This window comes from Emydura macquarii, unplaced genomic scaffold, assembly GCF_026122565.2.
Source record: "Emydura macquarii macquarii isolate MOO-44397 ecotype Brisbane River unplaced genomic scaffold, CSIRO-AGI_Emac_v2 contig_294, whole genome shotgun sequence".
Lineage (NCBI taxonomy): Eukaryota > Metazoa > Chordata > Testudines > Chelidae > Emydura > Emydura macquarii.
This window is the reverse complement of record NW_027130431.1, coordinates 45,230-58,794: the sequence shown is the minus strand read 5'-3', so window position 1 is coordinate 58,794 and position 13,565 is coordinate 45,230. Positions and strand designations below refer to the sequence as shown.

The 13,565-nt window shown below is 48.8% G+C and overlaps 2 protein-coding genes across 2 annotated transcripts in view; both read left to right on the top strand.

The window, feature by feature from the left end:
• LOC137153865 (butyrophilin subfamily 1 member A1-like) overlaps positions 1-4,605 on the top strand; it is a 46,545-nt gene extending 41,940 nt beyond the window's left edge. The window contains exons 6-8 of the mRNA XM_067549683.1: positions 519-573; positions 2,512-2,622; positions 4,537-4,605. Of these exons, the coding sequence (XP_067405784.1) occupies positions 519-573; positions 2,512-2,622; positions 4,537-4,605 (235 nt within the window). The remainder of the gene's footprint in view (positions 1-518; positions 574-2,511; positions 2,623-4,536) is intronic.
• Positions 1-13,565, top strand: part of LOC137153874 (uncharacterized) — a 93,901-nt gene that overhangs the window by 66,825 nt on the left and 13,511 nt on the right. The window contains exons 12-14 of the mRNA XM_067549694.1: positions 10,010-10,126; positions 11,911-12,258; positions 13,159-13,440. Of these exons, the coding sequence (XP_067405795.1) occupies positions 10,010-10,126; positions 11,911-12,258; positions 13,159-13,440 (747 nt within the window). The remainder of the gene's footprint in view (positions 1-10,009; positions 10,127-11,910; positions 12,259-13,158; positions 13,441-13,565) is intronic.

Here is a 13,565-nt window from a genome sequence, read left to right as displayed (position 1 = left end):
TTAAATTACATCACATCAAAGCATGCAAGACAATTCTGATTTATTTTTTGTTTTGTCAATTTCCCAGCTGCAATTGTTGGGGGTAGAATCGTGGGATTTGCTTCCCTACTTGGTTGTGAACCTCCAGCAACAACAGGGAATATACCGGCATGTCCTTATGATGTGAGCTGAGGCTTTACTGTGATATGTTGCTATCCAGCCTGTGCTCTGTCTCTTGTGCTGTCTATAGCCATGTAAACCAGGCATTCGTCAGTTGTGCTCTGTGGAGAGAAGGCTGAACATGTGGTGCTGATTCTCCTCTTCTTTCCAGAGGTACTGAATTTATTCAAAGGTAGCTGAAGGTATATGAAATATGTTGTTCACATTTCTTCTGCCCATCAGCAATTGCTGTGGGCTCCAGGGAGGTGTTGATGGGATGGGACCAGCTCTAAGAGACAGTCTCTGGGCATTTGTCTAAATTGGGGCGTAGGATTCTCTCTAACATTGTACAATCTGTGTGTAGACAAGACAAGTGATGCTTTCACTTTCCCTCTGGCCTCTGTCCCTGGGGAGAAAATCTGCCCCTGGCTTTGGGTGAGGCCAGGATCCCAGCTCAGACTGTCTCCCTGAGACATGGGGTTGAAGTGGGAATGTCCCTGGAGGACTCTTGTCTACTGAACCCCTGATACCTCATCATGACCCCCTGGAAGTGTTTTTTTCCATCGCTCTGGTTAATCCATCCTTCTGAGAGGCGGTAGCTAGAGGAATGGAAAAATTCCACTGTCTACACCGGGGGTTAGTTCGATCTAGTCATGGCATTCAGGGCACAACATTACTGCAGTGACGTAATTAGGCTGATCTATGTTTAAGTGTAGACCAGGCGTAAACGGGGTTTCCCTGGAGTTAGCTGAAAACACAGGGGCCCAGGGATTAGCTGGCAGCTGTGTGCAGTGTGGGAAGCAGAAAGCCAAGAAATGCAGCCGTGAGTGTGATCCTGGCAGGAAACAGAGACAGAGCTTGCTTCAGGCACAGGATTCCCTGCAAAGGCAGACGTGGTTTCTGAGTAAGGAAACTGCCTGGTGCTGTTTGTTTCTCCTGTGCTCAGGACACAGGAATGTGTGGACATTGTTTGTAAATAACAACGATTGCACCCAAGGAATACCTAATTCCTGCCATCAATTTCTCCTCCTTATGGAAGAACCTAGCAAAGCCCCAACTGCTGGCTAACTGCTCAGGTCAAAGGAGCCGTTGTACAACCCGAGTCAGGATCTAGACCAACAGCAGCAAATGTGTTGGTGGGAAACACATGCGGGGAGTCCCTCAGCAAAGACCCTGTGCAGAGGAGTAGGTTGCTGCTGACTGTAGACTTCAGCATATCCAGCTTTCTGTACTGAACGGTCCTTGTTGTCCCTTCTCTCCAAGCTGACATTCCTCTCCCCAGAGCCACACAAAGCAAAACATGGATCCCGGGCACGTATTTCCCCCTCCCCTGCCCACAAAGCCAGGCCGCACAGTGATTATGAGCTCAGTTTTGGACCAAGGAGAAGAAACGACTGGAAGAGACTGGGGCAGCTGGAAGGGGGAGGGAGGTGAGTAGGATTGTTACTTTCCCTTCTGTGTGTGGAGTTATATGACGTTAAAACCCAAAACCTTCTTTCCAGCTCTGCCCTGGCGTTGTGAATTGGCTGGGCTGGGCTGTAGCCTTGAGTCTGCAAAGTCATAAAGCTTAGACCAGGGGTTCCCAACCTTTTTGTATTGAGGCCACAAATACCATTTTTAGAACCCTGAAGGGCCACCAGTCTATCAACTCATAAAAAATATACTGACGTAGAGACCATTAAGGACAACAAATCACTACATATTTAAAGTAAACATTTGATGCTACGGTGCTCATTTTTACATTCACTATTTTACACCTACAAATTACTCACAGTACGTCACACACTCGCAGACAAGGCACTCGTCCAGCGGTTTCCAACCTGTGGTCCGCAGAACCCTGGCGGTCCACGAGGGTGCTACAGGGGGTCCACAGAAAAGAAAAATAATAACATCCTTACCAAGGAAATGTACAATTTCAAATAAAAAAGTAATTTCATATAGTTTAAAATCAACTAGTAGCATGTGATGGTCCGCGAAGTGTTTGGAGGTTGAAAAGGGGTCCTGTAGGAAGGTGCCGTGGCCTTGCTTAGAGCGTGGCCCGAGGAAGGGCTGCAGCACCCTGGCTGGACAGTACCAGTCTTGTCAGGGCAATCTGCCCGGCAACAGAGGGGCGGAGCTTCTGCAGGAACAGGAAGTATAAAAGGCAGGCCCCACAGCTCAAAAGGGGAAAGGCTGCCACCGGAGGCAGATGTGCCTTCCTGCTGGCTGCAGCTTAGGCCTGGCCCCAGCCGAGCAGCTGCTCTGAGTAACCGCCTCCCAGGGCGGAGGCCCCAGAACCTGCCAGACTTGCCAGGCCCCAGGGACTGGATTGAAGCTGCCGGGCCCAAGGACTGGACCTAGGCCCCAGGGGCTATCTCCCCTGGGGCCGGCCAGGACCTGGAGGAGCTGCCCGACGCCAGAGAATCCCAGGAGCCCTGTGACCTGGAGGAGCTGCCCTCTGCAGAGGAGCTCCCCGACTTGCCGCCACTCGATGAGGAGGGACTGGTGAGACTGCCGTGTGCTGAGTTACCCCAGCGACCCTGAGGACACGGAGGACTCTCAGGTACCTGGGCACCAGGGGGAGGAAGTGGCCCAGGGACAGCCAGCTGGACAGCGGCTGAATCAGGGGCTAGCCCCAATCAGTGTGTTGCGGCTGGAGCCCCCATGATTCAGTGGCAACGGCTGTGCCACTGCTAGGGCCCTGGGCTGGGACGCAGTGGAGACGGGTGGGCCTGTGTCCCCCTCCCCCCTTCCCTGACCGCTCTGGGAGGAAGTGCTCTCCCCTGCCGCTCTAGACAGCGGATCCACTGCCAGCCTGCCTCGCCCCGCCTGAGGGCCGGAGGCCATAGACTGCGAACCTGTCTCACCCTGCGTGGGGGTTGGAGACTATAGGCTACTTGTCTGCCCGCCCTGCCTGAGGGCTGGTGCTCAGACTCGTGCGCAGGCACTAGAACATTCCCCTGGTAACAGGGCGCTGTGGCCTTCCTCGGGGCCTGGGCCTGAGAAAGGGCCGCAATGCCCCAGGCAGACACTACCGCTGGCCTACAGCTCCACACCCTCGAAAAGGTTGGGAACCGCTGGACTGGTGTGGATGAGTGACTGTCACCACACACTGAAGCACATGGCCTGGCATTCATGTCACGGTGGGTGACCTGCTTAGTGCGGGCCAAAGCGCAAGGCTCTGATTTGTAGAGTCCTGCCCCCTCTCCTCAAGCACGGTGGGTCCTGGCTGCTCCCCCACTGCAGACAGACAGAAGGAGTTCAGTGAGCAGGCTGCCTCCTTGCTGATCTCCCGCCCCGCTGACTGCAGCAGGGAAACTGCACGTGTCCTGTAGCTCCGTGCGCTCCACCTGGGTCCCTAAGCAAGTGGCTCCCTTCTGCAGCCAGGGGAACAGGAGATCAGTGCTCCCCTCCCACTGCCTCCAGCAGGGACCCAGCGCCTACGGACCCAAGCAGAGCACTTTGCCATGGTCCCTGCTACAGCCAGAGGAGGGGAGCGCTGATCTCCCGTCCTCTTGGGTGCAGCAAGGAGCCTGCACTGGTCTTGTAGCCCCGCGGCAACGTGGTCTGCCTGGGTCCTTAGGCAGCACATCCCTTCTGCAGCCAGCGGGAGGGGAGCAGCGGGCCACTTTGAAAGACCCCATGGGCCACTCTTGGGAACCACTGGTGTAGACAGACCCTGAGTTTAAGCTTTTGTGTCCTTGTTTGTTTGTTTCCTTCCCACCTTTTCCTTTCATTCCCTTTTTGCTTCTTTACACCCTGCTGCTCCCGTTCCTTGCCTAGGGAGTTCCTGCTTCCTTCTTTTCTTATCTTTCTCCTGCTCCTCCTCCCGGCCTCTCCTCTTTCTTCACCTCATTCTGCACCTGTGCAGCTGATGTCAGTGGGACACACCCCTCCCATTATCAGCCAAACCATTTCTGTGCAGAGGGAACAGAGGAGCAGAGATCCCAGCAGCCATGGCCTCAGCGACTCCGGTACAGGAAATCCAAGAGGAAACCAAATGTCCCATCTGCCTGGACTGTCTGACGGACCCGGTGACCACACACTGTGGGCACAACTTCTGCTGAGCCTGCATCACTCAGCACTGGGAGACATGGACAGAGGGGGACTATGGCCCTTTGTGCTGCACCAACTGCAGAGCCCGGATCCAGACAGGGGCTCTCCGGAACAACTGTCAGCTAGAAATATAGTGGAAAAAATCAAACGACTGGATTTCAAACCAGGAGGAGGGAATCTGTGTGAGAGACACGACAAAGCCCTGGATCTGTTCTGTGAAGAGGATGGGGAAGCCGTGTGTGTGGTTTGTTGGAGATCCCCAGAGCACAGATCTCACTTGGTGCTTCTCATGGAGGAGGCTGCCAGGAAATACAAGGTAGGAAACTCTCCGGATCCGGGTTAATTCAATCCTTTTCTTTTCAGACTAAGGCCCTGGCTACGCTACAGAGCTCACAGCCGTACAGCTGCACCACGGCAGCGCTGCTAGTGTAGATACTCGAAGCCACCACAACAATGTAGGGGGCTTCCCGTGGGTAACTCACAGAGAGCTAACAGCTGAATGCTTCGTGTCATGGTGTTGCCAAACTAAGGCATTGAAGAATCATGAATCCAGTCTCCCCAAGTGATGAGATTGTATCATGATATTTAATAATAATGTTAATATGACTATAATAATTAATACCAGAACTAAATGTTGGGCTCTTTTCATTCGCCTTTGGAGTACTGAGCCTTTAGGCTGCACTTGGGTCTCATCTCCAACTTTTTCAGGTTTTCTCTGTGGCCATAAGAGTGAGGAACATCCATGTTTTAGGGCACGACTACAGCAGAGATTTTACTGCGGTTCAACTGCCCCGATGCTCTCTAATGTGTAACTTATGTCACTTGGGGTGTGATTTATTCACCCCCCTGAGCGGTATAAGTGATACCGACATAAACTGCAGTGCAGACATAGCCTTGGAAAATAAAAGCTGAGACTCTCCTAATCACATGCGTCCAGGAGCTGGGGTGTTACCAATCACATCAGTGATTGGGGGACACGGTCAGCACCGAGGTCTCTTTCCAGAGCAGTGTTAGTGTCTGTGGGGATCAGGCCTTTCAAACACTGATTCCAGCTTCACCACAGTTTTAGCCTGTGAATTTAGTATCACTCCTGAGACACACAGATCCTGCTCCTGCCAGCTCCTCTGCACAGGTGCTGCTGATGCCCCCTTGACCTGACACAAGGGGCTGATTGCAGGATCAGAGCCCTCCGGGGACATTTTGCACAAAAGCCTCAAAAGGTTTAATGTGACCCGTGCGATCATTCCAGCTCAGCAAAGAGCAGAATCAGTTTCAGGAGGCGAAACATCCGGTGGTTGCTGCAGGGTGTGTTTGTGAGCTCATGACAGTGAACATCACAGTGCAGGTCTGTGCCAAATACTATTTGCATTGTGTATGTGGGCGAGGACCAGCCAAAGTGGCTCCCTGAGTCCCACAGTGCAGCCTTTTCAACTCTCCCAGAATCCACCTCTTCTAAGAGCCTTGTTAGGAGCTGGGTGATACCGACCCAGAGGGCATTGCAGCGGAAAGGGATTACGACAACGAACCCTAACCCTCAGCATTCTTATTTCTTAGCACTGCTACTGGGCTTGGCCATAGAGCTGAGGTCCTTTTATGCCCTGCACATACATTCCGCACACACAAAGAGAATTCATCAGGATACTTTTAGGTTCCATAGTACAAGTTTCAGGAACGAGTTCACTTCAAGAAACTAACAAGATGGAGTCTGCTTATGCCACACTAAACAGCACTACATCATTAACATAACAGTAAAGGAAAAATCTCTCTCTACCTCTATCTGACTTACACAATAAAACAAGGAGTCTACATCTGATTTGTTTGCACAGCTGCTGGGGATGGTTCACACCGAGAACATGACAAGAACAACACTGTGATCCACAAAGCCTGACTTAGGTGCCCATGAACAGATACAGACAGCTGCCTTAAAATGCAATTCACAAGAGCCAGGTGGGGAGCCAGCTAAACTAGTCACTGCAGATCATAACAAGGTGTGTCCTAAGCCCCACTCCTCTCTGAAAGCACCTAAAGTTATGTCTACACTGCAGCTTGTTTTAGCATAATTTATATCGCTCAGGTGGCAGTGTGAATAAACCACTCCACTGAGTGACATAAGTTACACTGACATAAGCACCCTTGTGTACAGAGCTATGTCAGCGGGAAAGCTGCTCCTGCTAATAGATTATCTGCCGCTCACGGAGGTAGTTTTATTATGCCGACGGGAGAGCTCTCTCCCTGCATTGGTGCAGGAACACCGCTGCAGTGCTGTACGTGTAGACATGCCCTGAGTCTGGATTGCTGAGGGACGCCTCCTCTGCATATCAATCCACGGATGGAAACCCACCGCCAGAGACATTTCTTGTGGGAATGAGTTAGGCACCTGCTGCACTGCACATAGCATGTGGGGGAGGAGGGGCAGGTTGTTTTGGTGCTGGTAGCCACTTTATAACTTTTAGCTCAGTGGTAGCCCACTTGCCTGGTTCAATTGTCCTCTTGGCCAGAGGGGGAGAAAGGGTTTGAACAGGAATTACTCATTATCTAGGTGGGTGCTCCAACCATGGAGCTATGGTATAGTTGGATGGTGGGATTCTTCAATCTCCCCAGTCCTCACTCACCCTGAGCATGAGATCCAGACCAGCTCACAACCACCCCAAGCATCTTCCTCATTCTGGCTGGGGGATGGGAGTTTTTGTTCATACATATGAAATTGTCAGCAGCAGAGATGGGCTGGGCTTGCACCTTCAGCCCTGGCAGCGATACAGACACAGGCTTCACCGCACCCCCGCTCAGCAGCACAACGGGGGTTTGTTACTTCGGTGATGAAAGGGGAAGTTTCCATTCGGGGCTGAGATGAAAATGTACCGAACATCGTGACAGTGTTTAGCAGTTCTCGCCCCAGCCAGATCGGGCCGTGGAAAGCAGAGCCTGCTGCCCTCAAACACCCGGGGGGTCTTGGAGAGAGGATCCTTCCCCCCAAATTGTAACGAGGATGTGACGGGCACTGACAGCCCCGCCTCTTTCCTGTTACTTTGCTGCTTTCGCTTCCTTGCTCGGTGCAGGCGTCGAGGCAGATCCGTTTCTAGCGGCGCCCGGCAAAGGATAAAGACCAGAATTAATTCTTCAGCCTCGGAACTGACCCAGCCGCGGACAGTCTAAACTCACTGCAGGGGAATGGGTGAGGAGTTTAGAAAACCCCAGATCTCAGAACTGCCCCGAAGCTGATCCCCAGGAGCAGGTGGGTGAGCTGCTGTCGCTTGAATGTATCTGCCTCTGCATCGCTCTCTGCTATTCCCAGCAGACATTTATCGCTGCCCCGCGGTGAATTGATAACCGCTAGACAGGGGCGTAAGGAGGGATGGGGGAGGGGACTGGCCACGCTCCTCGCCCCTCCTCCCCTTCCCGCCTCCGCATGAGTTGGACTCCTCTTTCGCCGCCCCACCTCCCCTGGTCTTTGCTTAGCCAATAGGAAGGCAGCGTGTGGCAGAGCCAATAGCAGGGCTGGGAACCTGCAGCACTTTTTAAAAGTCCCAGAGGGGAGCCGGGTTAGTCTGTGCACAGCAAAACCAACAGAGTCTGCGGCACCTTAAAGACTGACACATTTCAGCAGGTATAAGCATTCATGGGCTGCAGCCCACTTCATCAGATGCATGAAGTGGAAATCACAGATAGGGGGTAGGTATATATACATCTAAGGGTAAGAAACATAACAATGGGGAGGGCAAGTGCTAACAAAATCCATTCAGTTAGAGTAGCAGAGGCCTATTCACAACCACAGATTTGGAGGTGAGAATGTGTGAACAGTGACAATTACTTCTTGTAATGAGAGAACCATTCCAAGTCCCTGTTCAGACCCAGTCTGACTGTGTCAAGTTTGCAGATGAGTTCCAGCTCTGCAGTTTCTCGCTGAAGTCTGTTTTTGAAGGTTTGTTGTAGAAGTACGGCAACTTTCAAGTCAGCTACAGAGTGTCCCAGGAGATTGAAGTGCTCTCCCACTGGTTTATGGATGTTACCATTTTTTATGTCTGATTTGTGTCCATTTATCCTTGTGCATAGTGACAGTCCGGTTTGGCCAATGTACATGGCAGAGGGGCATTGCTGGCACATGATGGCATATATTACATTAGTAGATGTGCAGGTGAACGAGCTCCTGATGGTGTGGCTGATGTGGTTAGGATTTGTGATGGTGTCACTAGAGTCGATGTGCAGACAGAGCTGGCAACGGGGTTTGTTGCAGGGATAGGTTCCTGGGTTAGTGTTCTTGTTGTAGGGTATACGGTTGCTGAGTATTTGCTTCAGGTTGGGGGGGCCTGTCTGTAAGCAAGGATAGGCCTGCCTCCCACGGCTTGAGCGAGTGAGGGATCATCTGCTAGGATAGGTTGTAGATCCCTAACGATGTGTTGGAGAGATTTTAGCTGGGGGCTGTAGGTGATGGCCAGTGGTGTTCTGTTGTTTTCTTTGTTGGCTCTGCCCTGTAGTAGGTACCCAGATGTCCATGAAAGCTGATGCGTGCAGAAATTTGTTAGTCTTTAAGGTGCTACAAGACTCTCGTTGTTTTTACTTTTTAAAACGTTCACTCTTGAAGCAATCACTGACTCGGCGGCAGGGCAGCTCTCAGCCGCAGGCTCTGGCTTAGTCTGAAGCTGCTGCAGATTTCACCGTGATCTGCCCCCACCTTCACATGCTGACATGTTAGAAAGGCTGCAGCAAGCACCTTGTGACACCAGTAGAGCCAGGGCTGCTCAGGCAGGAGCGGGAGCTGCTGCCCCGGGGATGATGATCCGCACACACAGTCCCGCTTTGGAAGTTTAAGGACCCCAGGGAGCCGGGGGGACCCCAGCGTACAGGAGCCGGTCAGCCAACTCAATGGCAGGGATCCAGAGCAGGACCTGTCACACACACACACACACCCCCCGCCACTGGGCAGCCCGGGGTATCTGCCCCTGTCCCGCTCCCAACTGCACCACAGTGAGGGGAGAGTGGGGGACGATGGGAAACAAGACCTCAGACCCCCCTTGCCTCCGTGGGGTACTGCCGCTGCCACCGATGTGGGAGGGGGAGGCGCAAATGCAATCATTGGCCCCCTGACCCAGAGTGCACCAGTGCTGCAAAATGATCCTGTAATCCCAGGATAAATGGGTCTTACCCTGAGTACAAACTTCGCTTTTGAGTCTATATTCAAAATGCTACATGCTCTATTTTCTCCTTTCATTCTAATTTAACATCAACCTCTTTTAGTTATTGGATTTAACAATCTATTTCTTTCCTCTTATATTTTATTGAAGAAAACTGGACCTGAACCTGCTCTCAATGCATTCAAAGGGAGATTTGATATGAATGAATTCACTGTATGTTTCTGTTTTCTAAAGTAAGTTACAAATTCATGCAAATCCAACTTTATGCGGGAGCGTCTTACTCTGTCGTCCCTGCTATTTCATAGGTCTGGTTATGGGATGGAATCTTTTTGCCTGTGATATGTTGAAAGAAAAAAATGGGTAAAAAAAACCCCAACAAGAATCGCTCATTCACACACACACTCACACTCTTTCTCATTCCTTAATATTTTTCTCCATTGATGGAATTATTACTGACTCTGATTTGACTTTTTTTTTAATGTAGATTTTGTAAAGCTGGCACAAAATCAAACTCATAAAGGAAATACATTTTCAAATTTAATAGAATGGCTGTTCTAACTACATAATATGAAGGAGTTCACTTAACAATATATTTACTCCTTTTTTATTTAATGTCTCCTCTTTAATGTTTGACTAATGATTCAATGTGAAACAATCTTATGCTCACTATGAGAAGTCTTTTTTTTCTCCTCCTTCCTGTTGTCTAGATCAAGTTGCAGTGAAGATGAAGGTTCTCTCATTCAGCCACAGCTTCAGAGCCTGCTTCCCTCTCCCTAGTTTTATTATTTTCTTTCTTACTTTTTACGTTCACAAGATGGAATCAGGTAGGAATCCGCAATGTGTCTGCTGTTTCCAAGAGCATTGTTTCTCAGTGACCGGTCTGTGGATCAGACTGATCCCTGAGATCTCCCTGACACAGTTTAGGAAGGCTCCAAGCTGAATCTTGGTATCAAAAAGGTTAAACACTGTCTTAGAGGATTTATTAAGGTCCATGAAGTGTCTTAAAAACATGCTTAACTCCAAGTCAAACTTAACCACACAGCAAGATCAACACCTTCATTATTAATTTTTGCTCTGACTGTGTTGCTCCTGGGTTATTTTATTTCTTCCTGGGACAGTGTACACAAGTTTCTTCACACAAGTATTTTTAAAAGATAGTCAAGGATGCCCAAATCATTGGATGAACATTTATTGAAGAGTTTAATAATAATAATTGCCAATAAAAAAATCAATACATTAACTTAGTGGGTTTCAGATGTAAAAAAGAACAGAGCCCTATTTGAGACTCACATGTTCTGAAAAATTTAAGAACCAGAATATATTGATGTCATGTGACTTTTTTATTGGGCCTGTTACCTAATACATGTAGGTTAGGTGTAGTATACACCATATTATTAGGTATTATGTGCACAATAGTCCAATAGTATGTATTATATATATATATATATATATCTGTACAGTGTGGGAAAGTTAAATTAACAGAATGTATTATGCTCTTCCCACAATTCTGTTGACCAATATCAAGTATCCCACAAAACGTTGCAAAGCTGAAGTTAGCATTCAGAAAAGAAAAAAGGAAGCTTATCAAAGCCAAGACACATGAATGGTGTGTCCTAGCACTGCTTGGGATGTACCTCTACCCACCTGGTTTGTATGTCGTGTCCACAAAGAGATAAGGAAGTTATTGAACATGTTGAGGAACTGGTGGGTTGGATCGTAGGTGATGTATGTAGTGCTTTTTCACTTGTAAACTGCCATGATATAAATATAACTGGGTTTGGGAGTGTTTTTTTTTTTTGAAGCACATCTGTGTAAAGTGAGCACGCTGCCAGATGAGGATAGCTTCCAGGAGAGAGGATATGTGTGCCTCCTTTTTGTAGTGAACTCTTTTCCCTTTAGGCAACACATTTGGTTAAATTCAGTTATTTGGTCTCTTGTTCATATGAAGTATTGAACCATAATAGACCAGCCAGTGGCTGTAGCAGTAGGGCTCTGTCTCAGGAGCACCTTGGTGAAAGAACACCAGACAAGGTCCCCACCAGCCCCGGTGAGGCCCAGTAAATGTCATGGCAATGTCAGGAAGCAAGTCAATTTGAGAGCACTTAGGAAAACAGGCTGTTGAATAGGAAGCTTGTCTCAACTACACACCAAGCACGTCCATTCCCAGTTCTCTGCCTCAGTTTCTCTGATGTGTGACTGTGCCATGGACTGATGCACCCCTCTTCGGCTTCCCACCCCGTGTCAGCACCACATGCCTGTGCCATGCACTGAACTGTCCTATTCTCAGCTCCCCACTCTCTCCAGTGCTCTGTGCCTGTGCCATGCACCAAGCTTGTCTGTTATCAGCTCCATGCCCCCTCTCAGTGCTGTGTGTCTGGGCCATGCACTGCGGCTGAGTGTTCTTATAACACAGCCCCACTCCCACTGCACATGAGCACTGCTCTCCCTGAAACATTCAGGCTGAAATTTTCCATGCCGGGTGTCTGCCTCTGGCTGAACTTTTTGGAAAGTTTGTATCAAATGGAACCTGTTGGATGTGTCCTTCCTATCCAATTCCCACCTTCCTCTGAGCCATGTTTGTTGTTTTTGTCCTGGTGCTTTTTTCCAGCCAAGTTCACAGTGATTGGATCCCGTGACCCTGTCATTGCCACCCTGGGTCAGGACACTGTGTTGCCTTGTCACCTGTCCCCCAGGATGAGCGCTGCAAACATGGAGGTGAGATGGTTTCGACCTGAGCTTTTATCCTTTGTGCACCTGTATCGTGATGGGAAGGATCAGTATAAAGGGCAGATGCCAGAGTATCGGGGAAGGACAGAGCTTTTGAAAGCTGGACTCACCGATGGAAATGTTCCCTTGAGGATTCTCAATATCAGACCCTCTGATGAAGGACAATACGGCTGTTTTGTTCAAGAGGATATTTTGTATGAAGAAACCGTATTGGAACTGCGGGTAGCAGGTCAGTGGTTTGTGACAGTTTTATCTTTGCATGGTCTGCAGGATTTATTCTTTCCTATTACAACAACTGTGACTCCCTGCTTGTGAAATATTTCACAATAAAACAGTGTGTGTCTAAATTTGAGGAAACAGCCACTTTCATATTCGGGAAAATATGCTGACATCTTTACTGACATGTTATTAAAAACATTTTCAGGGTGGTCAAGGCACTTCCTTGCCATATCTTGATTCACTCCTAACGGGGTCTTAGTTCATGGGGAAAGGAATTGTGGACAAATGTAGCCTTCCATTTGCTCTGCAGTCATTTCTAGGATGTGTGGCTAAGGTGCTCTTGCCAGACTTTTATGGCCTTCTGATTGGTTCACTACCGGTTGTTACTTAGGGGTGTAGTTAAAATCAAATTGCAGCCTTTGTATTTGCTGAGACTATATAATGATGATGGGGGTGGTGGGGAGTTATGTATTTACCACTCTTAGACAAGACGGATCTGTCTCACATGCTGCTTTGACACTGTAACCATGAAGACAATTGGATTTTTTTTTTTTTTAAATACATCTATCCAATGCACTTACTGTCAGATTTTCAAAAAGTTCCTATCCCATTCGGATATCAAAATGAAGGGGTCATATCTCCAAAGGTGCTGAGCACTCAGTTGCTTCTGTGTTGAGAGGACAATATTTCTCACTGATTCGGTGCTATTATTTTAAATATTTCTTCACATTTTTGTGTGTCCATGAGCATTGGGATTTCAGAAATTCCAGTATCCATTTATCCCTTCAACTGGCTACCCACAGGAATTAGTGCTTTCTAGTAGGAGGAAGGGATCCACAAACTGTCCCTAATTCCTTATGCCTTATAAAATAATTCATGGAATTAGCACCTTTATGTATTTCCCCCTTAGGACTAGGCTCTGCTCCTCTCATCTCTGTGGAGGGTCACCAGGATGGAGGGATTCGGGTGGTTTGTCGATCAGCTGGTTGGTACCCAGAGCCTGAGGTGCTGTGGAAAGATCTCAATGGGCGACATTTACCATCACTCTCTGAAACAAAATCCCGAGGGGATAACAACCTGTTTGACACAGAAACTGCTATCATTATAAAAAAACAGTCAAACCAAAACTTGTCCTGTTGCATCAGAAACACCGTTCTCAATCAAGACAAGGAATCGGCAGTTTATATAGCAGGTCAGTTACCGTTCAAATCCCACCCTGAACTCACCATCGCTGGAAATAAAACATGACAGAGGAAGAAAAGAACTGAAACATCTATGCTGGGTATTTCATAATCCACATACAAAGAAAGAAGCTGG